This window comes from Numida meleagris, chromosome 1 (assembly GCF_002078875.1).
Source record: "Numida meleagris isolate 19003 breed g44 Domestic line chromosome 1, NumMel1.0, whole genome shotgun sequence".
Lineage (NCBI taxonomy): Eukaryota > Metazoa > Chordata > Aves > Galliformes > Numididae > Numida > Numida meleagris.
In genome coordinates this window covers 126,076,164-126,102,292 of record NC_034409.1, presented here as the reverse complement: position 1 = coordinate 126,102,292, position 26,129 = coordinate 126,076,164, and the positions used below count along the sequence as shown (strand labels likewise).

The 26,129-nt window shown below is 40.5% G+C and overlaps 1 protein-coding gene across 6 annotated transcripts in view; it reads right to left on the bottom strand.

Annotated features, from left to right (window-relative positions):
* Positions 1 to 24,999, bottom strand: part of MXRA5 (matrix remodeling associated 5) — a 26,772-nt gene extending 1,773 nt beyond the window's left edge. The window contains exons 1-9 of one of the 6 annotated variants that reach the window (XR_002443079.1): positions 24,460 to 24,999; positions 22,715 to 22,930; positions 19,016 to 19,145; positions 18,302 to 18,692; positions 11,062 to 16,056; positions 9,545 to 10,445; positions 6,685 to 8,047; positions 3,522 to 3,648; positions 47 to 946 (exon numbers count right to left, since the gene is read on the bottom strand). Coding sequence is in view for 4 of the 6 variants with exons in the window: in XM_021411224.1 (XP_021266899.1) it covers positions 6,136 to 8,047; positions 9,545 to 10,445; positions 11,062 to 16,056; positions 18,302 to 18,692; positions 19,016 to 19,145; positions 22,715 to 22,930; positions 24,460 to 24,656 (8,742 nt within the window). In the remaining 2 variants the exon portion in view is untranslated. Of the gene's footprint in view, positions 1 to 46; positions 947 to 3,521; positions 3,649 to 5,326; positions 8,048 to 9,544; positions 10,446 to 11,061; positions 16,057 to 18,301; positions 18,693 to 19,015; positions 19,146 to 21,569; positions 21,672 to 21,784; positions 22,008 to 22,714; positions 22,931 to 24,459 lie in introns of those variants that run through there. The other 5 variants (XR_002443080.1, XM_021411224.1, XM_021411236.1 and 2 more) reach the window with 5 other exon arrangements.

Genomic DNA, 26,129 nt, shown 5'->3' with positions numbered 1-26,129 from the left:
CCTTCCCTTCCCTTCCCTTCCCTTCCCTTCCCTTCCCTTCCCATCAAATATCTTATCTTCCATTTTAAGGAAAAGGACCGTTTTAGGGAAAAAATCATTAACTTGAGAATTTTTTTAAAATATACATTTTGGGGTCCAAGTACTTTCCAAATCATTTCGGTAGGCTATTTTACTTGCTTGCTCTACAGAAGCTTTATGTTTTTTGTTGTCCTTGGTTACCAGGTCTTTTTCCCTGAGTTAATGAAAGTGTTGTTCACTTGCTCCATTAACATAATTTTTTTCAGAGAAGCTCATACAAGCACAGAGAAGTTCTTAATAGGAGAGCGTAGTGGCTCAATCCATTGAGCATTTGTGGTAAAACCAAGAAAAAAACCTACTTTTGAGCCAGAGCCTTAACGATTTATAACAATGGGAGTAAAGTTAACTATGAACCTCCTGCATGTATAGTTAGTTCAGCGGCTATACAATATGCATGTGATGCCAGGTGTGCTTTGAGTGATACAAAGCATCACAAGAGGCAGCTACATCTGACAGCACTTCTTATTCTTTTAAGTTTAAAATCTGACTATCCATCTCATGTCATTCCACCCCCACATCTGTCAAGACTCACACTGTTGCCTCCCATCTCCAGTCACCAGCACTGGGAGACACTGCCTATTTATGCCTCTTTCCCACTTGGTGACCTGGGCCATTAGACACCAACAACATATAAATCCTTTGATATTGCCAGCTGTGCTTAACAAATGGAGTCATGGAGGAGGGAAGAAGCCATAGTCCAGTACTGCTGCCAACAGATATATTTCCTTTTATGGAGGCCCTGCATTCACACAAGTGCTTAGGAGGTGGTACACAGCTGCAGTCCAGTGTTATAGCATCTTCTTCATTGCATTACCCCAGGTGTCAGATGCATCACTCTCACCATTTAAAGAGTGACATTGGATCTTGCCTATGGGAAGGGAAGAAGCATGACAGGAATGTCCTCAATTATGATCCCCACTCTCTATGGCATTCCCTATTTCTCTCTATTACATCATTTCTGAAACCCAACATGGTATCACTGAAAGAGTGCTCACAGAGAAAGTTAATATTTTGGGTGGCTCTTCGTCCCTGCTAAGTATATTCTATTCTAGCAAAGTTACTAACATTTACGCTAATTGTTCAGTGTTAGTGTTACTGGAATGAACCAGCAATAAAAGGTTTTCAGGGAAAAATGGTATCTTTTGCTAGAAAAATGAGAGTAGCTGAAAAATCATACGAACATTTAGAACACATACACCAATCTTCAGCTTTATACGTCAGCATATGGCAACTAACAACCCACTATTTCTTCCATAAGATGATAATTCTCCATGTGTTGCCTTCACGCGTTTCCTCACTGTGTGCAATGGATTCTGTCTTATTGTTTATCTTTTCCAGGGAGCATTTTCTTCTGGGGATGATTAATGGGGTGTTAATTGCTCTCTGCAAGATCTTACACCATATTTCATCACTTGGAACACACTATGCTCAAGTGGCAAACAATAAGAGAGAGGGAATACTCTCTATTACATCACACAAGTAACAGTGAAAGTACAAGCCAGATGTGCATAGGTTTGAGGGCAATTTTGTATTGAAATATGATGAATGCTCATTTAAAAATATGTTTTCTATTTATTGACAACTAAAATACAAGTTGGGCAAAATAAATACCTAAAGGCCTAGCAGTTACTGGTTTATGCTTTGTGCAGCTCTGAGAGCGGTCTGATGTGAGATGCCTTTATAAACTAAATTATTTGAAAAACAGAGGGATCCTGCCTCTATGTTACATGGCTGTTTCTAGAAATCTCTCCATGAAATTTCCACCATAAAGATGATTTTAAATTGGACATATTTGTTATGTGTCCATATCTACTGTGCAATCCACCATTAAGAACCCTTCATGGATTATCATGAAGATTACATAATTACAAAGCAGAAGCGTAGGAATCCCAAGATTTCTCAAGTTTCTTCTCCTTGAGTAAGGATGTTGACTGTCTGTGACAGATATCTGACTAAACTGTTTTTACCTGTCTCCAGAGATAGGAAATTTACAATAATTTCAGGTATAATAATAGTGTTTAACTACTATTACATTTATAGAGTTTTCTTACTATATAGCCTACAATTAGCTTGCAGTAAATTAACTCAGTTATTTTTCATATTAACCTCAGTGAGACCGAGAAACAACTGTTTACTGGTTCTGTAAGGACTTCTCACACATTTGATTAACTGCTATGTTTAATATTCAGTCTCTTCTTTTCTGAATCTAAAAAAATATCCTATTTCAACTTATCCTTATACGTTAACTTTCCTAGAACACTTTCTTGGATTCCTTTCAATTTGTTTATATTTGATCCTGGCTGGGAAGAGAATAATTATCTCCATTATCTCCATTGTATTGCTTCACACAACCCTCCTTTCAATGTGATGATTTGTTTGAATAGTATCACAATTTGTACCACTCCTACGCCTTCCTCACCAACTGTTCGCTATTTGTGTATTCAATTTCCCCCTTCTGAATAAAATTATTGTATTTATTAAGTTGATCAGTTTCCAGTCATTTCACTGATCTAAGATCATTCTGAATCATAATTCTGTTTTCTTTGCTATAACCTCTCCAAGTTTTATATTACCCACCTATTTTCAGAATGTCTTCTCTATACCTGATAGTTTTTAATGAAAATTTGGAATAGTACTGGTCCAGAAAAACAACCTGGGCTGGACTCAGTTGGCGTGCCCTCATAACTGACAGCCCATCATAACTCCTCTTTAAATGTTTTGAAAATGTCTGTTCTCTCACTGAAGTGAGAGGTAAATCATATTTCCTTAGTTTAGAGATGAGAACATGCTGTGTGACTATGTAAAAAATGTTGTTATCAATCTTCTCTTCCCATTCTCTGAGCTAATTACTTTTATGAGAAGGTAACTAGTTTGCTTTGACATGATTTGTAGTGGAAACTTGCAGAACAGCTGTTTCCTATCACTGGGTTATTCTACAGATGCTCTTAGATTGATTGTTTAGTAATGAATTAAACAAAATACTTCTACTGATACCAGAGTTCAGCTGTTTTATGTTTTCTCAACTACAGCATTAGTATTTTTTCAGTCCTCTTGTGCCTAACTTGGCCTTCATGAGTTTTTGAAGATAATCACTAAAATGTGTAAGTGAACTGGCTAGTGTTTTAGGGATCTTATCAGATCTTGATGGTATGAACACACTACTTAATTCCTTTTTTTTTTTTTTTTTTTTGCTTTTCTGGCCTATGTTCCTACCTTTGCTTATATTGCTTCTAAGTAGTGCTAGGGATATGGTTGCAATAAACCTCTTTTTGTGATGGCCAAAGCAAAAAATTGTATATACAACTCCAATTACAATTTGTAATCAACACAGCTGTAATGAGACAACTTGTTTCTCCAAAAAAGATGTTAAATAAATATTTTTTTAAATCAAAAAAGCAAGGAACGGTAAGTTTTTCTATCCATGGAAAATATGCAGGACTTACTTTGGTTAATCAAGTAAAAACGGTGAAATCTTCTCAAATCAAGAGCAACCACTCAATGTCCCATCACCTCTCAAAAATGGTAAACGAACAAGCTCCACTGGCCTTGAATGCATGGCTCCTGTGTAGTCTGAAAGACGAATGAGGGATTCTGAATAAAAAAAATTAGTGAAGTGTAAAGTCCTTCAAGTAATGTGAATTTTTCATTGACTAATTTAATGCATCTTCATATAATTATGGAAATAAAGGAAGAAGTTATGGTTTATATTCGTAGTCCTATGACTACCTTCATTTAATGAATGTTTTAGCATATGGAGTGACATCCAGACTTAGGCCTAAGAACAGCAGAACATATGGCCAAGCACTGCCTGAATGTGAAATGTGTTCATCTGATATTTGTTAAGCTGTAGTGATATTTCTTTTGGAAGAGAATTGTATTTTGTAGGCCTCTCACTGGTAATATGCTTTCATGAAAGGTTAAAGGTAAACATAATGGAAATTATAACACATTAAAAAAATGTGATGTCCAATTCTGAGGGAATTTTGCAAGCATTCAGGTCTTGACCCGAATTAAGAATACTAAAGCCAAATTTTCATTTCTTATGCCTCCAAAACTTCCACTAGCAGCAATGCAAATTCTGTATTCATGACTAATGCATTATCAAATGCTTCACTTGATCTCAACAGATGAAACATTTGATTTTAGATTTTTTTTTTGCATAATGGAAGAATCCAGAAGTCATTCAGCATCCAAGAGTATTTCTAAATTCATTTAAATATTGAATGAAGATTAGAGAGAAAAATGAATAAAAGTGCTTGATTTTGATTCAATGTTACAATGAGAACTTCAGTCCCTTTTAAAAGATATATTATTATCAAAAATTGTATTACCATTTTACAAGAACTGCTATAAAGTTTTAAAATTAAGCAAAGGATCTAAAGACATACCTAATCTGTGACATGTTCAAGGAAATTGGCAAGATTAGAAAAAACCATGTGAACAATCTTGCCAAAGTCATTGAACACTTGTCAGTTTCTTCATTAGCTCCTTTACCGAGCAGCAACTTCCCTGCCAGATATTTAGACATATTCCTCAACTTAAGTCCTGAACTGCTAATTTAGGGACCAAGCATTTAAATAATAGAAAAGAAATTATGATATAATTAAGTACTATTTATTTGAGTAACATAGGTGCAACTTAAGTATATCATGCTACAAAACCCAACTTTTTACCCTGCCTCAACTTAAAAATAAATTCTATCAAATATCCTATCACGTTATGTGATAATCATTAAGTTTACATTTTTAGAAAATGTAAATATCAGAATACATTACTACCATCATGTTGTAATCAACAGAAAAAGAATAAAAATAAAGCTTTTTTTCTCATCATTGTTTTAAAACATGAGCGTTAAGTCTTACAACCAATCAGAAGCTTAAGACTTCAGGAATACCTCAAAGAATCTGTATGTTTTAAAGTAAACTTTTTCAAAATTCTAAGTGGAAACATGGACATATTCAGGTACTTGTAGCAACCATTTCAACAGCAAAATAAATAAATTTTATTAAAATGATGTAATTACCCAAATAAACATCATTGATTGGAAGAAAAGTATTTAAGCTTTATATTCATATGTATTCTGAATTATATGTAACAGAAGTGTTAGATTTTTATAAGGAAATCATGTTTACAAAGAAAAAGAATATGTATAACAATACATGAATTCTGTTTTCCAATTTAATTTTATATTCTCAGCTTCTGGAGATCACTATTTCCTCAAACAAACAAACAAACAAAAAACAGTGAATATAATTTTTGGAAAATATTTTTTATTATAAAATGTACAGTATATTGACCTTAACATTATAAAACACTGTAATGTATCAGAGTCTTGTAAAGACCAATAATTTATAAAATGAGACCAAATTCATTGTTACTCTTTCTAGTCTCATAGTCTGATTTAAAAATATATATAAAATATATAATGGATGATTTGACTGGAGCATCCATAGTAGCTGGAAAAGGTTTGTATGTTATGGTAATTAATGTCTGCATGTACTTTTATTAAAATAGATCACTCTTATTTGCTAAATTAGTCTTTGATTTTGAAGAGCTGATAGGAGAACGAACAGAAAAGTTAGTAATCATATTCTATAAGACTACATTATGTAAAAGCGCTGCAGGGGATAAAGAAAAATACGTTTTTCCAACAAAATACTAAAGCACTTCTATCACTGCAGCTCATTTAGTAACATTTAATACTTCTTTGGTGCTTTTAAGGTGCTTGTTAAAACACGGAATAGCTTTGGACTATTGACAAGGATAGAGTACTTCAGGTCTCAAATGCTACTGGATTGCATGAAAATACACATCACATTGTCTTAATTTAAAGACCTTTTCCAATGTGTTAATTTAGATACATCTACTGTCTCCTTCTATTGCAGGGAAGTACTAATATGTCGATTTCAAAAGCTATGCACTTTGCATGAAAATAGAATTAATTTCTTTGTTTTTCTGCCATTAGCCTTCCTGGCTTTGTTGCAAAGAGTACTTTCCTTGCACTTGCTTGGCAGTGACTGGAACTCTAGTACTCAGCCAAAGGCATTTGTTTTAGTATTAGAATATGTGTATGTAAGTTGTTTTCGAATCACTGCCTAGTATATTTTTAGCAGTGCATTTATAGAAGCCTGCATCCCTTTGAGAAGACTGCTGGATGACTAATGACCCCTGAGGGTGGAGGAATTTGTTTCCATACAGACGGGATTGAGCTCCTGTTGTCAGATGAGATTTGTCTGGAAGCTCCCATGTTATTTCTGCTTTAGGAATCCCAATGGCCATACAGTTCAGTTTTACTGAATTTCCAGGCCTGGCATAGATGACAGGTGCTGGCTCACTGGTAATCCGGGGGGGATAGGCTATCACGATGACAGGCACGTTCATAATAGAAGTGCCATAGTCACTGGACACCTTGCACAGGTAAGTGCCCCTGTCAAAAACAGAAGCTTCACGCACTGTCAGTGAGCCGTTCTCCAGGAGGGAGAAGCGACCCACAGCCTGTGGGGCATCCAGGACCATCCCATTGGGCAGTGTCCAGGAGATCTGCGCCCGTTGATTTGGCTGAGTGATGCAATGGAGCTGCAGAGTTTCTCCATTGATTATGCTCACCAGGTTGTTATACTGGTTGCTGATTTCTGGCCTGAGTCCCACCTTCAGGAAGACTACCCGTTCCACATAGCCACCTGGGTTTCTGGCTGTACAGCGGTAGGTCCCAGCATCCCCTGTGGAGAGAGCACTGATGTGTAAGATTCCATCCCGCTTATGGTAAAATCTGTGCAGACGGCTGCCACTCAGCACTTCAGTGCCATTGGGAAGGATCCAGCTTGTGGTGGGCTCAGGGTACCCCTGGACTGAGCAGTTCAGATTGATGCTGTGCCCAGCAATTGCAGTGATTCTTTCATTGACAGGGTCCCTGAAGGAAGGTTTCTCCAAATGGTCTGTGATGAGGAGCTGCACAATCAGTCTTGCTTCTCCTCCTTCGTTCCGTCCAATGCATACAAGCTGCACTGCATCTGTCTGCCTCACCCCTCTGATGTCCAAAGTACCGTTGCGATGCACAGTGATTCTGTTTCCATAGTAGGGGGCTGGCAGAATTACTCCTTCTGGAAAAGCCCACAGGACGCGTGGAGCTGGAATGCCTTCAGCTTTGCAGTCAATAAGCTTCCTGCTGTCCCTGATGGCTGTCTCCCTTACAGATGTTATTGCATTGAGATGCCCATTGATTCTGGGAGGTTGAACATTGACATGGATCCATACCACTTTCCGATCTTCTCCAGCACTGTTCCGCACTACGCAAGTATAGTTACCACTGTCAGATCTTTGTGCCTTTTGGATGAGGAGAGTACCATCCCTATATACCTGGTATTTTTCAGATAGAGTAGGAATGGGCCTGTTGGTTGGGGAAAGCCAAGTTACTTTGGGAGTAGGTTCGCCTTTGGCTTCACATGCTACTGTGACAACATCACCATAGGGTACATTAATAATGACATAGGTTTTGTTTCGGATAGTTGCAGGTTCAGCCACTACTTTGACCCGTACTTTCATCTCATCCTTCCCAATCTGGTTCTCAGCATAGCAGGTGTAGTCCCCCTCCTCCCTCAGTCCAACGTCATTGAAATACAGGGTTCCATTATTGAAGACCACATATCGCTTTGTCCGGCTGCCACTGTCATCTGACTGCATGAAGGTATTGATCATGCTACCATCTGGCAGACCCCAGGAGATCTCAGGATTTGGTAGACCAGTAGCTACGCAGTCAACTTTCAGATCACCTCCATACTTGACCTTGTGGTTATTCTCATTCTTGTGTTCTATTTTTGCTGGTTTCATCATCACATTCACTTTGAGGACCACATAGTCATCCCCAATCTTATTGCGAGCCACACACAAATAATCTCCCGCATCTTTATCTGTAACTGAATGGACAACCAAAGTCCCATTGCTGAATACTTTGATTCTAGTCTCCAAGTTACTGTAAGGAAAGAAAAGAGAACATGAGTTGCAAAATCCCATTTTAGGAAGTAATTATTGAGTGTAACCTGGGGAAAAACAACAACAGCAACCCAACAATATGGAAACACAGAAACACTGCTGTTGTTAGACAGTTAGGTGGTCTGAAATATCCAAGACAGTTACATGAAAAAGCAAATGGAAGAAAAAAATTCCACTGATTCATAACCAAACAATTCTGCCCTGCTTTCTGCAATGACTTTAATATTATTCCTTTATTTTTACTCTTCTGACTACATATGCTGAATTCTCTAACATTCAAACATGTCATGTCTGAATGATATACTCCACACAAACGTATACAGAACAAAACTATGGAGTCTGGCATTTGAGTACTCAGGTAAAAACAAATCAAGGTGAACTACCTCCTCTGGTCTCAGGTTCAACATTTTTAACCCCCAGAAAATCTCGAAGAGGCAAAATGTTCAGACTCAATAATACAGAGTAGGTAACTTCTGCAGTATTAATTTATTAATGATCTAAACCTCAAAATATGGGAATTTTTTTTTTAAATATGCTAAAAGGCTATTATTACTTTCCAAAGCACTATGGAATTGGTGCATTGTGGCCAGAGATAATTTCCTCAGTAGCTCCACAGTTTTCTCCCCAAAGTGAAGGTGTGCTGTTTAGAAAAACCATCTCCAAATAAAGATCATAAGAGAAAAAAAAACCTGTATTTTGTTGCTAGTGCTATGAGGCATAAAATGAATTCTGGATTTTGCACTGTCTTTGCACTAGGTTACCCAAATACATTGTTTGCCCAATGAAAAAATGCTGACTACATTCCACTTTTAAGAAAGCTATTGATAACTGCTTATTTAAATTTCAGTATATTTCTTGAATGTCTACAGTGCTCAAAGAAGATTTATGGAGTAGAAACTGTGATTTCAGCCAAGTCTGAGGACAGTTTTGTTGTTTTGGAAAAGCAATATTTAACTTGATGCAGTGAACATTAGAGAACATATTATTTTAAGCACAGACCTTTTACTAAGGTAACATTAATTTACCTAATGTTAAAATGTTCATGATTACTTAAATCATTATGATTTCTTTACAGTATATAATGATAAATACAAGTATAAGTGAAATACAGTGATCCCAGTTCTTCTGGGGGAAAGTATGCATCTATGCAAACTTTATGCAATTACGCACACTGGAACACGAATTTTTGGCACTGGACTTCTTGCTACATTTACAGAGTGGCTATACAAGACAAATAGTGGCAGATTATCCTGAATGCTTGAAGCTGACTTTTCAAGAGTACTGCTGCTTTCAGGAAAGTTATGCTAAATTACAACTTGACCATATTTTGATATGATTTCAAATTCTTCCTTAATGGTTGATGGTCTAATTCAAAACTCACAGAAGGCAAGAGTGAAGCTTGTACAGATATGAGCTCTCTTTTCTTAAAGTTCGTTAAAATTCTAATTTAGCTGCAACACCTGAAATAGTCATTTACCTGTGTAGGGAATCAATCATCCTTTTGGAAGGTAACCTCCATAATATCCGAGGCCAGGGGTCACCAGAAGCACTACAGTCCAAATGCAGGATGCTGCCATAAGTTACATCTGTCCTCTGAGGAGAGCTCCCAGTGATCTTAGCATTTGATGCTTGTTTCTTCACATGAAGTTGTATTATTCTCCTGGCAGCTCCCACCATGTTGGCGGCAATGCACTCGTAGATCCCACTGTCCTTGGGGGAGACATTGCGAATATAAAGAGTTCCATTGGGAAAAACAAATAAATTCCCATTGACAAACTGGGAAGGTCGAATTTGTGTGCCATCAAAGAGCACCCAACGAATACTGGGTGAAGGGGCTGCTTTGGCAGTGCAGTGGATATTAACACTGCTACCAAGGGGCAAGGAAATGTTCTCTTGCTTATCCTGCTGAATGATGGGCGGTAAGGCTGCAATGTGGAGCCTCACTGCGATGCTGTCGGCTCCTGCAGCATTGCTAGCTACACATTTGTACACTCCTCGGTCTGAAAATGTTGCTTGCTTGATAGATAAGGTTCGATTTTCATGAAGCATTATCCTGCTTTCTGTGGTGGTGACTGTCTGCAAAATCTTCCTGTCTGGGAAAATCCATGAAATATGTGGGGTTGGAGTCCCACTAGCCTGACATTCCATTGCTATGGTATCTCCAAAATAGACAGTAACATCTTGATAGCGGGAAAGTAAAATTTTGGGCTGATGGGCTACAACTGTGAGCACAAAAATCATTTTATCTACACCATGCAGGTTCTGAGCAGTGCACAAATACTGTCCACGATCCTGAAGCTGAGCATTTCGGATAAGGAAGGTACCATTTTTCAAGACTTCAAACCGTTGTAACCTGGTGTTGGCTGTCATCAGAGCTCCTGAGAAGATGAAACAAACAGAAAGGCAAAAGGTTTGTTTTTTTAGACATGCATCCCTGCACTAAAGAAGGCTTATGGGAGACAACAGAATTACTTAACACCAGCTACATCTTCAGATGGATCACATGACATCTTCTGACACTGTCCACAGTCTTTGTTTCTAGTTCAAACCTAACCATACTAGCCTGCAAGACTGTGCAGTGTGGGAACTTCTAAAGGCTCTGTGCTTCATGTTAGATTTTCACAAAATCTCTCTTTTGCTTACGGAGATAATACACACATCGTTATCTAAGGTAGCAATGCTAACAAACCATTATTCTCAAGCTTTGTCATAAGTTCAACTGCTGTGAATAATCCCTTGGTTGCTATTCCTCCTTCAAAAAATAAATTCATTAAATGCTAGAGCTTTTATTTTACTACAAGAAGTACAGCTAACTTATTTTTATCTGTAACTACTGCTTGCAATTAATCACATTTTATCTATGCTGATACAGACAAAATATTCAGTGTTTTTTCATTGTTTTGGACAATTTCTGTAATTATGTTGTATTTCTATGTATAAACCCAAGTATTAGTACTGTTAAAACTGTGTAGGAAACTTCTTCATCTGTCTTACCTGTAGAGACTTTTGTCCAAGTAATAAAAGGCTTGGGTTCCCCTACTGCATCACAAGGGATAAGAGCATCTGTTTCAGCAAGGATGGATATGCTCTGAGATCCTTTTGTTATAATTCTAGGTCTTTCTCCAGTTGTCCTGAAATTGCTTGAAGATTGAATTACAGATAAATTGTGTGATGTAATGCCTCCCACATAAGGCACAGATGGAACTTTTTGATGATAGTGAACATTTTTAAGAGGCTGAACTGTAGTGGATATCTGGGGTTTTCTGCTCTGAGAGAAAAAGGCTGGAGGGGTTATCTTCAAAATCACTGCTGGTGGTGATGTGGTGGTTGTGGTGTGTGAAGGCATTGGAACAGCTGTAGCTTTCTGCACTGTAATCCTGGGAGGTGAGACCTGAGCAACCTTCTTCTCATTTGTGTCTTTTGGGACTAGTTGACCAGGGACCATAGGTTTAGGATGTATACCTAAGTGAGGCAAAATCCTTGTCCTGTTGAACAGGAATGGCATTCTGGAACTGGGATAATAGGGCATTTCTTGACTTGGTAGTCTCCCTGCTGTGCCTCTGTTATCTGGAACATAGTTACTACCAAAAAATCTTGAATTAATATTGTATCTATTCTGACCCTGATTACTAAACTTGCTTGAAGGGAATGTATTTGTTCTGTGAAATGGAGTAGCTTGCGTTGGGGTAGTTGTCTCCCTCTGAGAGGCAAAAGATTTTTTGTCCTGGATGGTGTGTGCTGCATATGCTGTTATCTCTGGTTTGTTTGTGTAGTGAAGAGGCTGATGTGTTATAAAATAACGAAATGAGCCTTGTGTTACAACATATGGAGGCTTCACTGTGCCTCTTACTGGAACATGCTTTGGAGGCACAACAGGCAGTCTTTGATTCAGGCTTGGTATCATTCCAGCGGGTGGATGGGGAAGGTTTGGATTTAGCAATAAACTGTTGTTTGACCTGCTACTGTACATCTCTTTGAACTGTTCCTCTTTAGACTGTATGCTAATCCTGTTTTGGCTAGAGAAGGGAGTAGGGTGTACATTCTGTCTTGAGCTCACCACCATTCTTTCACTTTCTGCTTCAGCTTGTTTTACTGCTGGCAACCTTTCCTGATTGAAGGTGTTACTGCCTTTGCTAGTATAATGAAGAGAAGGATGTAAAGTGCTTGAAATGGGGGGAGGAAGAGTAGGAGGTTTTGTAAACGGAATAAAGACACTGTGTATAGTCTGAGGCTTTTCAGCTGTCTGCAAAGTGGGATCATGATGAAATACATTTGACATTGTTTCCTTCTTATCCAAGGAAGATGTTTTTGCCCCAGTTTGAGACACAACAGATATTTCTGTTTCTGTAGGTGGAAAAGTTTGAGTTTCTGTTGTGCTGAAGGAGGAGGACAAAGACACAATTTCTTGTTGCTGGGGTTGCTCCGTTATTGCTGATGTTTTTAAAAATACTGTGGGCTTCCATAACCCCTCTGAATCTGACACATCTTTAAAAACTTCCAGTGTGCCAGAAGGAATACTTACATCTGTCATCGTAGGATACATAGGCTGGAATGTTCCAGCAGTGGCTTCATTAGCCACAACGTCTGAGTGAAAAGTGATGGTCTCTTCTTGAGATTCTGGGTAACTGGATTTTGCAGTAGATACCAAGCTGCTCCTATACTCAGAGGTAGCTGTACTTGACGGTTCTGCCTCACTATCTGGGGCTTTAGAATCTGCTTTAAGGCTCCTCTCTTCAGATACGTTCTCTAATGAGTCAAATGTTGGCACTGTATTTTGCTGTGGTTTCAGAGGTGCACTTGACTCTTTTGTGGGAACTGTGTTATGCATAAAATATGATGACAAAATCGTGATGGGCTCAGTCACTGGAAGTACCAAGGTTTCAGGAGAAGTAGGGAGTGCCACATATTTTCTTTCAGGTCGAGGAGTAGTAGGCCTAAAGAAAGAAGTTGTGACCAGCTCTTCAGTTTTGGTCATTTTCTCTAATACAACTGGATCGGTAACTAGTGAAGGAGTGCTTTCCCTATGCTCCTCTTCCTTAGCCTGTATTTTGACATTGCTTTTAAGATCAGGACTTCCCAGAACTGCAGAAGCAGCTTTGGTCACAGCTTCAACTTTAGATGTTCCTGGAATGATAGGCATTGCCTCTGTGGTTAAAACAATACGGTGGAAAGGTTTTGTTCTTTGTCGGATTCTATTTGGTCTCAGTCTCCTTCTCCCATAAGGCCTTTTCCTAGCATGCTGAGTAACTAGCAAAGGTGTTGTCTTCCTATAGGGTGTTGGTGTTGTGGCAGTAGTGGTCAATTTGCTGATGGAAGCAGCAGTTATCTCTTCTGTTTTTTTGTGAGGAACATTCATACTTGGTGAAACAAATGTGGGATCTGTTTTTGGAGCAGACAAGTTTCTCTGTTCTTCCCCCTGAAAACTCTTTGTGTAAGTGCTGGATGTGCTTTCTTGAGTCACTGTACTCCTGTAGGTCTCTGATTCTTCCTTGCTCTGGACCTTGATGGATATGACAGCTGGAGAAACTGTACTTAAATCTGCTTTTTTTGTCTGACTAGTGGATACATCTCTGTGTTCATGTATCAAGTCGTTGCTTTTTTCTGTAACAGATGAAGAAATGGCAGTAGAGCCCACAGAATCTGTTGGGATGATATCATCCAGCTGAGAAGGTGCCAAAATTATACTACCAGCATTCATTTGATCCACTTCATTTAATCTCTCATTTGTCTCCAAGACACTATGAAGATCTACAGTCTGAGATTCAGCTAGGACAGAAGCATCAAGTGGTAGCTCAGCAAAAGCAGAATTTTCCTCTGACTTAGAAGATACAGTTGCATCCACACCTTCCACTGTGAATGAACTGCTCTGAATATTAGGATAGTTGGTCACTGTTTCTTTGATTAAAGGTTCTTCAGTGACAGCATGAATATTTTCTTTGACTACAACTGAAGAATAAGCGCTGCCATCCTGATGCTGCTGGCCATGGGGTTGCACAGTTGCAAAGACAGGACCCGACACAGGGATTTCTACAGAGTGTATACTTGCAGGTGTTTTTAAAGCTCTTTTGTCATAGAAAGGTTCAGTTTCTGGCCCTGCTGTTGTGGACCAAGCTGAAAATGCTTTACTGCTGTGGGAAACAGTGACTGAGAATGGCTCATTTTCACCCGGTGGTGATGTATCAGCAGAAGAATCTACTACATCAGCTGCTGCCTCTGAAGGCAGAGGGATGGCTACTGGATGAGGGATAGGAGTAGTTTTCTGCATGTCTGATGGCAATGTAGTTGTTAACAAAATGGCAGTACCTGTTGTTGTTCTAGGAAGGTTCTTCCCACGGACCTTTGCCAAAATGTCAGCCCAGTGCTGTGGATTAATCTGTTTGCTTGCCATATTAATTCTCCTTCGAGATTCAAATGCTCTCCGGCCTTCTGCAACATTGCTGTCTTGGGTTCTATCAGTACCTTTCCAAATTTTCATTTTCCTTCTGCCTTTCTTTCCCTTTTTAATTTGACCCTCTAGCACCTGGTCATTTTTTTGTTTAAAGGATATTTCTCTGTCCTTCAGGTGGTTCTTTCTTCGTGGGAATTCATCTCCCCCTCCTGTGCCTGATCCCTCTTCATCATCAATGACCCGCCCTCTTGTTTTCGATGAGCTTTTTGAGCGTGTGCGTTTTTTCAGTTTTACCCTTTTAAATGATCTGTCAGACACCATTTTATTTACTGTCACTCTTACAGTAAACTGATCTGATCCCTGCTGATTGACAGCCACACATCTGTAATGGCCACTGTCACTGACGTGGCTTTTTGGAATAAGCAAAGTACCATTGTCCAACACATATCCTTTTGAAGAGTTTGACAAAACATTAAGTACCTGGCTGTTTGGAAGAATCCAGCTCAATCGTGCCTCTGGGCTGGCAATTGCATTGCAAGGCAAAACTATAGGATCTCCAACATTTTTTTCAACTCTCACTATATCTGAGTCAGCTACCTGAAGAGCAGGAGGCTGCACTAGAAGCCTGTAAGCCATAACATCCACATCATCTCTCACTTGGGCAATACAGTGATACAAGCCAGCATCAGTGTAACTCACTGGTTTGATTACTAGTTGACCACTACTGAGAATGGAAAATCTACTGTCCTTCTGATTAAACGGTGCCTGCAGTTTAGTCCCATCTGGAAAGAGCCACTGAATGAAGGGACGCTCAGAGGCTTTCACGTTGCAGTTCAGCTGACACTCTGACCCTTCCACCACACTCTGTGCTTTCCTTGTGCTTTGATTTTGCTCTATCATTACCCAGCTTCTCTGCTGTCTGGTGTCTTTGGTATGAATAGCCTGAGAAAACACAGTAAAAAAAGATAGCACCACTTTTTTCCCTGTACTCTGGCGCCTGTTTAATTGGATATTTATAAGAGGTTGCATCACCCAGGAAGGCTCAGCCAGTATTTGAGCTTTTACACCTGTGTAATAAAGAGCATCGTAGTCTGAACCTTGCTTGTACCGATAACTTATTTTAGGCTCTTTACTGAGCATAAGTTCCCTTTCTAATTTGACAGGCACTTCACTATAATAAGCAATCAGCTTCCACAATTTTTCATAGTTCTCTCGATTCATTGGGCATTCAAAATCCAGTGATATTGTAGCATTTATATCAATCTCCTGAGTCTGGATTTGATTCCATTGAATCTTGGTAGAGCCTGTTGGTTTCTTGATTTCACAGTTCAAATGGACTACATTGCCATGCTCATCAGTCATATTCAGTGTAATGTTCCATGGAGAAGACTGAAGGACTTCCAGAGGGAGTTCATAACTCTCACCATCTTCTTCATCTTGAGTGCTGCTATTGTGCCTCAGTGAGGACTGAATGATAGGTTTCCTACAGGAAATATCTTTCAAGTTCTGGATATCTTCTTTTTGCAGCTGTTTTGGGCTGCTACACTTAGGACAGAGCTGTCCCCCTTCATAAGCTTTGTCCTTTTTGCATTTTAGAACACCTGTAAACAAAGAAAAAACTAAAAAAGTAAAACAACATACAGGTAAGTTGTAGAATTGTGTCCTAGAGTTAGAGAATTTCCAAGAGTGTAAAATGGATGCCAGGAGAAGCATGCTATGCCACATGACATGTAGGAAGCCAAGGTTTTTTTTAAATGTTGCCTCTTTGCTTTCATAGCTGAATGGGCCTGATTCTCCTAGTGACCATGAATTCCTCTGACTCTAATGACAGGTTACACTATCATTCTGGAAATTACATTTGTTCCTTCTGAATCAAATGACTGGAAATTGAGGTGTTCAGAGCAATGTTTTAGAAGTCTGTAAATATTTATGCTGTGTAAAAAAGCCTGCATGTATACATTAACAACCTGCTCATCTATCTTTTGGACCTAAATTGAAGAAGACTGGGTCATCTCAGCTTTCAAAAATGCAGCATTCACCTGAGAAATGCTGGATTTTCTCATTAAAAAAATCCAGGAAATTTTTAACAATAGTACTGAGAAGAAATTCTACTGTAGCTACTAAAATTTACTGGTTAGTTCCTGCACTTGCAATTTATTTGACAGCAGCAAAAAAATGAAAATGCCACCTCTTCCCTGACCTCTGAATTAACTGCGAACTCTGTAATGACAAAATAAAGATTAAACAGGAGTATTCAAACAGGAAATGATAGCCTTGAGTCCTTTCTTCCATCATTGCCAGGAAGACTCCTGTTTGGAAAACAAGTCATGTATTTATGTTTAACTTTACTACAGTTTCAAATGTTGCCTTACATAATTAATTTGGAAACGTGCTGTATTCCAGTTTTTCTAGAAATAAGTGTCATTTTTATCACTTCTGAGGAACAAAGGATGAATGAATGAGTTATAAGGCAAGATTCTAGAAGAAGGTGAAAAGAACTGCAAAAATGTTGTCACCTTTTTTTAACAGAAAAATATTTCAGACTTTTCTAGTCTGAAGAATCAGGTTTATTGAGAGATTCTTACAAATATAATAATTAAGTGAACCCGTCTATCACTTGCAGATTCATATATGTTTCAAAGACAAAGAAAGTATACTTCATGACAGAACTAGCACACAATCACCTTATTAGCAGTTGCCACACTGCTCTAAAATACTTTAAAGTGATCACTGAAACAGCACTGCTGCTTCCTTGTCAGAATTCCCACAGAAGTTAGTGCTGTAGTTGTATAAAAATACAAAAACTGTCACACACGAAAATGGCATGGAATAATTATCTTGTCTTTCCTAAAATCACTGTTGTTTTATTGTAGAAAAAAAGTCAAACTGAAAATAAATGGTAACAAGTCATCACTGTGCAGGGAAAGGAAGATCACCTACTATTTCATCATTACACCTTAGAGTGCATCTTAAGTAGACTTAATATACCCACTTATTTGATGAGGGAGAATATATAAGAACATTATTACATAAATGCAATAACAAAGTCAGATGCCTCAAGTATGGTTCAATCAGTGACACTTACACTATGTATTAAAGTATTGTACACTTCTAAAAGTAAAGCTAAGTACTATTAATTCTACTAATACTACTACTCCTAAAAGTACAGCTAAGCGCAAAATTGCAATGAATTATATATTCTAAGATGACAAGACCCATCATCATCCAGTACCATGCTCCAAATGGTTATATAAATCACTCCAGAACTCTTCTGAAACTTCTTCAGTTGCAATGAAATGACAATTCCCTCTTAGCAGCTGTGGTGTAACACTAGTCATTCTGGCCTACTATATAGCAAGCACTTAGTAACCTGAGATGGGGCACTTAGGAACTCAGATGCCTAAACTGAAAACAGGAATTCAAAGAAGCCCACATTTAGTGGATTCCTGATCTACAGGTATTATAAAACTGTTTTGTTTTGCTTTTGCTTCTAGCATTTTGCTTCTGCATATGTCTAGAACTGTTCCAGTCTAACACTTTTCTCACACCTTAGCCTAAATGGAGGCATACCTTCCTCTGAAAAAGTAGCAGCATTGTAGGTGTAAACTGCCTCCTTCAGAAAAGTTGTGGTCTATGAAGAAGAGCCAGTGAGTAACAGCGCTGAAGTTAATAGCTTAAAGGACTCAGAAGAATCTGGAAACTTGATTTCCACACTTGTTCCTTTGGCCAACAACATAGTTCACATAGACATCGTGTAAGTAATGCTACCCAGGAAATAACAAAGTTATTCATATGCAAATCTTTTAATATTATGACTTGAAGATGCATTGCTAATTTTGTTCTTACCTCCTGAATTTTCAATCCAATCAAGGAGCCACGTTAAGCTGCAGTCACAGGCCCACGGATTCCCATGAAGGTAAAGATTCTCCAGCAGTGGCATACCTTGAAAGATTCCTGCAGGCAACGTGCTAATAGCATTTTCAGATAGGTAGAGATGTCTTACTGTTGACAGTTTAAAATAATTAAGGACCATAAATGTTGAAAAGGTGTGTGGATGAAGCTGCTGGAGCAAATTTCCTTCTAAGTGGACCAATCTCAGAGAAGTTAATCCATTAAAAGCATCTGGATGAATAAACTCGATTCTGTTGTGGTCCACATGCAGCCTCATTAAGCTTGAAAGTCCATGGAGGGTTTGGCCAGTTATAACTTTCAATTTATTGTAACTAATTTTGAAAACCTTAAAAAAAAAGAAGAATAAAAGAGATTAGTTTTGCTTTTGTATCTGAATCCAAACAAGCATTCTGAAGTTTTCCTCACACATTCAAATATCCTTTGCACTACTAAAAAATGATTTACTGGTCAAAAGCTGGAAAATAAACTGAATATTAGTTGGCATTAGCAAGTATGACATAGGCAAAGTTAACAGAATGCCAGTATTTTAGGACAGGGGGGAATGATACCTTAATTTAAAAAACAAACAAACAAACAAAAACCTTATTTTTGTCCTCAGTTATTCACAGAAGTTAGAATTTATGAAATCGAGGAAGACCTGAGCATTACCTGTAGAGATACGAGATCTTTCAGAGCACCATTAGGTATATTCTGAATGTCATTTCCATGTATCATAAGCAATTCCAGTTTATTGAGTCCTGCAAAGGAGTTTTCATATATAGACTGTATACTGTTAAACCTGGAAAAAAAATCACAATGTGTAGTTACATTTTACACAGATGACCTTTCAAGGTCCCTTCCAAGTGGAATGATCCTATGATCATGGACTGCGAATGTAAAATTAGTATAACCTAACTTTCAGTAAAAATTGGATGGATCTTACCACATTGTCAAAGGGCCAGAAGTAACTGAAACATTTTTATGAGGCCAAGTATACTTAGCTCATGTTTACATTAAGCTTTCTTTCAAATCAATTTGTGGTTCTTTAGTCTTAATTTAAAACTAGGAGTAATAAATAGGCGTTTAAGTTCTAATAGTTGTCAGTATGTTTTTCCATGCAGTTCAGTTTATAGAATGGTAATAAATTAATGGCCTGTATCCAACCCATGATGCTATGGAGCCTGGCAAACTAGGCTGCAGTGTTGCCAAAACAGCATCTAACAATAAATGAATAAAGACTTGGAAAGAGGACATTAAAAATGGCTATCTCCCAAACAGCAAGAGAAGCAGGAAGTCACATCGTGCTTAACTTAACTGCAGCAACAAATAACTGGCTGCATCAATTAATTACATAAGGTCCAGGAACTGAGCTTCCAATCATATAATTTGAGCCCAGGAACCTTTTTTTCAGAAGTAAAACTGAAAATCTACTTTTTGAAAACCATTCGATTTAACTTTGTACTAAAAAGTCAGATTCCAATATGGAAGCCTTAAGTTTGGCTGCTTAGTTTTGCATTTGGGTTTTCCATATGTAGACACAAAATCAGACATATGTGCTAATATGGGCATGAAGACTCCAAATTAAGCATCAAATTTTAAAGATCTTTTCCTATTTTTAATACTTTCTTTCTAGACATGAATGGAAGAGATACAGAGAAATGTAAATACTTGGAACCTTTGAATATGGAGGGAATACTTTTAGATTCTCACCATCTTATCTATCTGAAGATTCTAAATTTGCAAAAAATTCAGAGTAATGTTTCAATATTTTTAGTCCTACTACAGACCACTTAGACTTATATAGCAGTCAGCCTATTCAAATCCCTTTATTTTAAACGAGTCCTTCTAAACAACAACAACAACAACAAAAACCCACACCTTTTTCAAATATCACATTTTCCTAAATTATTTCCAGTTAGGAAACTAAACATTTTTACATTCTAAATAAATAGCATCCTAAAATGGAAATACTCTAAAATCTCCTCTCAAAAATGAAAGAAATGCAACAGGTAGGTAAGACTGTTTTGGAACATGTCATTTGTCGCAATGAAAATACAAAAAATAATAGGGAAGGACTTTTATGTTAGCAGCATCAAATAATGTACTTTTATTTAAAAAAAAAAACAAAAAAACCCAAACCAGAATAAAACTTCAAAATGCCTACACAATTTAGAAGCTTAGAAAAAGGTTTTGAAGATTTTCAAAATCAATTTAGGGATAGAATTTGCTCCAGAATGCTGATGTATAGCGGAGAGGTAACTGAATATGTATAGTTTTCAATGTGGGAGAAGGAGAGGGAGGGCAGTTTGATGCACTCTACAGTAACAGGATTTATAAAGAAATGTAACATTAGGTAGGCTTCAAAGAAGAGCAATGACTCAGAGAAACAAGGACATGGATTACTGATCAGGCTCCAAAATATTTTCATTTCACAGTCAAAGAGGCATATAAGGCCACTTGGAGACATACATTCTGGTGGATAGAATTTGGCCACTGTGCATTGCAGCTTCTTTGGCAAGCACTTTTTAATGCATCTGCTTCAATGACTCTCTTTGGAATCATGTGTTAAGTTCATCAAGTTAAGACTAAATTAGTAGTCTTTGTGTATGAAACTTTATTTTCTCAGAGGGGACCATGAATAAATAGGCTGAGAGCAGATGGCCTGTAAAAAAAAAAGAGAGAGAAAATCCTTCACATCACAAAATGTTGTAAGATTGACCCAATTGGACATTCGTTCTGTACTGCACAAATTAGACAGTTATGATTCATTCCAATACTAATTCCACTGATTCCACTCTGGGAGGACTGAGAAATTGAATGAAAACATGGATTTCTGCAATGTAGATTTACTGAGTACCTGGGAATATGAGAATAAAATTAGACTTTAGATGGATAAAGCACTGGTGGATAGACATTTTAATTACAGAGGACAAAATAAATCAAGATCCCTACTATCACTCAGCATGATCAGACACGGGTTAGAGGCCTTGGGATGGAGAAAGGAGTTCATACCAGCCACTGAGCTGGCAGCTCTGATATTAAGCAAAAGAAGACTATGACTTTTTACCATGCTAAACCACGACCATGTGTAGGGTCATGGCCCTACACAGCACTTTTGGGATAGCCTGTCAGCAGTCACAGAATCATAGAATGGCTTATGTTGGAAGAGACCTTAAAGATCATCTGGTTACAATCCCCTGCCATGGACAGGGCTGCCACATACCAGATCAGGCTGCCCAGGGACACATCCAACCTGGCCTTCAGCGCCTCCACGTATACAACATTCAGAACTCTTCTCAGCAATCTGTTTCAGTGCCTCACCACTCTGTGAGTAAAGAATTTCCTCTTAACATCTAAACTAAATCTCACCTCTTTTAGTTTAAAGCCATTCCCCCTTGTCCTATCAGTGTTAGACTTCTTACAAAGTTGGTCTCCCACCTGATTATAAGCTCCCTTCAAGTACTGAAGTATGCAGTGAGGTCTCCCCTGAGCCTTCGCCCTTCCAGGTTGAACAAGCGTAGCTCCCTCAGCTTTTCTTCATAGGAAAGGTGCTCCTGCTCTTTGATAAATCCTCATGGCTCTCCTTCGGACCCATTGCAACAGCTCCACATCTTTCTTGCACTGGAGGCCCCAGGCCTGGACATAGTACTTCAGATGGGGCCTCATGAGGGCAGAGGAGAAGGGGAACAAACATACTGTTGGCCTTTGGGGCTGCAAGTGTACACCACTGGCTCACGTGCCTCTTTTCATCCCTGCCTCCTTATCTCATAGTCTGACAGACAGATGTGAGTACAGGCAGTACTCAGAGAAATGTGAGTTGGAGCTTGAATTCTCTCTCCCTGAAGCATCTGCTTATATCACAATTAATTTCCTTGGGAAAAACAAACAACTCCAAATGCTACAGAATAACTGGTCTTTATTGTATTGCTTTAAGATATGTTATCTCATTGTGGTCCAAAATGCTACCTATTTAGAGAATTTTACTTCTACTACATTTTTGTGTATCAGGTATAATAATCAACATTTAGTAGATATCCTACAGTAGATTTAATCAATACAGTTTTCAAACACTGTAAGATGCACGTACTATTTGTCAATAAGAACTGACAGTGTAAGAACTGAGAGCACCATATAAATACTTATTTGAAAATAAAAGGAACTTTTCTTTGAAACATGGAGGCTACACTAAAATTCCCCTCATTCCAGTGACTGCAGTGTTCGAAATATAGTGTCTGAAAGTAACAACTTCTCTCTGCAATTCTACTTAAAAAGTGCACACAAAGATCCCGGAATGCTGCACGTGTGCAAAGCATTCCAGGATTCCACACCAAGAACATAAAACTGTTTGCTATAAACTGCAATACAAACCCAAAATTGATTCTTTCCACATGTTTAGAAATCCTTGCCGGCACGGCTGCTAAGGATCGAAACGTGCAGTGGACTTCGGTGGGGACGTAGCAGGCACAGGGGTGGGGGCAGGCCACAGCGCCCGGCGGGAGCCCCAGCGCCAGGATCAGCACCACGGAGAGTACCCCCACCGCGGCCCTCTCCCGCATCTTGTCGGCTCGCCTTGCCTCGCTCCTCCTGGGTTGTCCAGCGACACAAGGGACGGGAAAAAAAAAAAAAAGGGGGGAGGGAGCAGAGAGAAGAAACGATCATTTTTTAATCCCTTGGAAACTCTTTATATACTTTGTGATGCTCCGCAGCCTCCCAGAAGGTCTGTAGGCAATTAAGGCAAAGTTCAATTGGAAAGAGTTTTTATTTTATCCAGGACTCTTGCTACTTGAAAGTCAACTTTTTCCCCGTAACACATTTCAGTACCTATTCTACTAAAGTTATTCTATCTCCTCATGGTAATGCATTCTGTAGGTTTCCTCTATACAACAAGGCTAGCGTTCGCCTCATCTAAAAATCAGAATTTCAAAGGAAGCATCTAGTTCAAGCAAGTTGCCATGTCTCCCTCTACAGCTGATGAAAGAAAGAGAAGTCATTACCATCACAAGGTAATACTAAATACCCATCCCACCAGATAACTGCCAAAAATAGTACAAATCAACCACCTGAGCTCCCTAACTCACTAACTAGATTTGGATTTAGAAACATAAGCACGGCCCTCAGAGGAAACGTAAGCAAGGAAGTCTGTATCCATAATGGTGCCGTGTCCATCTGCGCTGAGGTTCAAATTCTCAGAGCAGAGCAGGTGAAGCCTGATGGATGCCTCATGGAGAGGCATTTCAAGAGGCACACCATGCCAGAACTGGCAAATAAATGCAACTGTTGATGAGAACCTTGAGTACTGGCCATGCCTGAAAATTAAATAATTTCTACAGATATCTCGTTACAGATGAAGCAGCCTAGCTTCGAAGAAAGTTTGCCTCCCTATTCTTATCTCCACCATCAAAAGACTTTGAGCTGTTCAGATTAAAGCCATACAAAGAGGCAAACTACTGTTAGCCTCAGAAATTTAATATACCTGCTCTTGTATAACAGTGTGGAAATGTATAACAAAGAGGGAAAGACACTCAGTTCTGCTAGAGATTATTAGTTCCATTAGTCACTTTTACTTATGCTTAAACTTATGCTTTTACTATAAAAGTAAGCTTTTCTCAGATCTGCCAGCTAGCGAGAGATTTTTTTCATCATTTTTTTGCATCATGTGCAAACCATTAAGTTCAAAGGAGAGGCTCGTCGAGATGAAGACGTTTTTCAAATATCTGTGGTCAAGTTAATGAGACACTTACCATTCTTTACAAAGAGAAATAGCTAATAATTTGCTCTGAGACTATTCAGGTGCCGTTTTCTTTAATTCTCCCTTCAGCGGAATCTCCCTTTCAAAAGCATCCCACCCACTCCTGGGAGGGGGCACCTCCCACAACTGCACGAGCCGCTTTGCGCGGGGACCCAATGCCGCGCGTCAGCCCTCAGCAGAACCCCGCGGGTCGGGGCGCGGCCGCACCGCCTCTTTCCGCCGCCCGGGGGCGCTCCGCGCGCCGCCATCGACGCCGCCGTCACCGCGGGCAGATGCTTCCCATTAGGGAAGAATTTCGCCTCCGGGCTCGCCCCGCAGGGCGCCCCGCCGCTGTCCCGTGCTCGCCGCTGCCCGGGCTCCTTACCTGCGGCTCAGCGCGGCGCTCTCAGCGGGCGCCGCCCGCCTCTCCCATGCCCCCGGGGCGCTGCGGACGGCCGGCGGCGCGGAGCGGAGCGGCGGGCCGGCAGCTAGCGGGCTGCCCGCGGGCCCTCCGGCAGCGGCTCGCCGAGGCTCATCGCAGCCCGCGGCGGCACGCCTCGACGCCGCCTTAGGGCTCGTCATCGCCCGTCATGTTGCAGAAGCCGCCGCCGTTCCTGAGGTCTCCCGATAAGCATAAGCCAGGCGAGGCGGCTCTGGAGAATAGTGCCGCTACTCCCTCCTTTGCCGCGCCGCAAGTCGTCCGTCCCCGCGAGGCGCGTGGTCCTCAGCGCCGACGGGAGCTGAGCCCGTCCCTCCGGGGGCGGGTGACGGCGGCTCCCCGCCGCTGTCCGGGCGGCCCGGGCGCGCAGCTCCCGCGGCGGCAGCCTCCCTCCGCCCGCGGCCGCATGGGGACGAGGGGCGCGGGGTGCCCCGCTCCGCGCTCCGTCACTCCGGCCGCCTCCTCGCGCCGGGCGCTGTGCAAGGCAGGGCGCGGCGGAGCGGCTCCTCTTGCGGGGTGGGCGGCCCCTCGGCGGGGGAGTGCGGGCGGGACCGCGCCGGGGGGCGGGGGGCGGAGGGGCTGCCGGAGCCGCGGGGGGGCGCGGGAGCTGCGGAGAAGGGGGACAGCCCGGGCCGGGGTGGGAGCTGGAGCTCGGGGAAGTTTGCGGTATGGAGCGGGGGAGGTCCAGCTCTCTCGGAGCGCCCGTACACGCAAGCATACATGTTGACTAAGTTTGCCAGGCTCCCTGTCCCGTATGTGACTCCGAAACAGGACATGCCGAGCTGGGTTTCTTGTTCCTCTCGTAGTGGTATGCAAAGCAGCCCCCGCACCATCGTCCTCAGGGTGCTCTGTCCCAGCACTGCCGCGGAGACCTGCAGCCAGTCAGTATGGGAGAATTTCATCTCCTGCGTCATGCCTGAGGAAACCCGCCCGTACTTGAAAAACAAAGAATTCAGTCTTCCAAGGGTTGCAGAAATCAGCACAGATCTCTCATAAGCTCTGAGTTTTGGCGTGGAACTTTTGAATTTGAATTTCTGGGGTGCATTAAAAAGAGCATGGCCCGCAGGTTGAGGGAGGTGATCCTCCCCCTCTACTCTGCCCTGATGAGGCCACTTTTAGAGTACTGTGTCCAGATCTGGGCTCCCCAGTTAAAAAAAGACAGGAATCTTCTAGAAGGAATCCAGTGGAGGGCCACAAAGATGATTAAGGGCCTGGAGCATCTCCCCTGTGAGGAAAGGCTGAGTAACCTGGGTCTGTTCATCCCGGGGAAAAAGAAGACTGAAGGGGGGAATCTGATTAGTGTTTATAAATGTCTAAAGGGAGGTGGGAGGCAAATGAATGAGGCCAGGCTCCTCTCGGTGTTGTGTAGTGATAGGACGAAGAGCAATGGCCTTAAAACTTGAACATAAGAAGTTCCATACAAACATGTGGAAGAACTCTAAATAAAGGGTGGCAGAGCACTGGAACAGGCTGCCCAGAGAGGTGGAGTATCCTTCTATAGAGATATTCAAGGCCTGTCTAGATGCCTACCTGTGTGACCTGTTGTAGAGTTCCTGCTTTAGCAGGGGGGTTGGACTCAATGATCTCTTGAGGTCCCTTCCAACCTCTGCAATTCT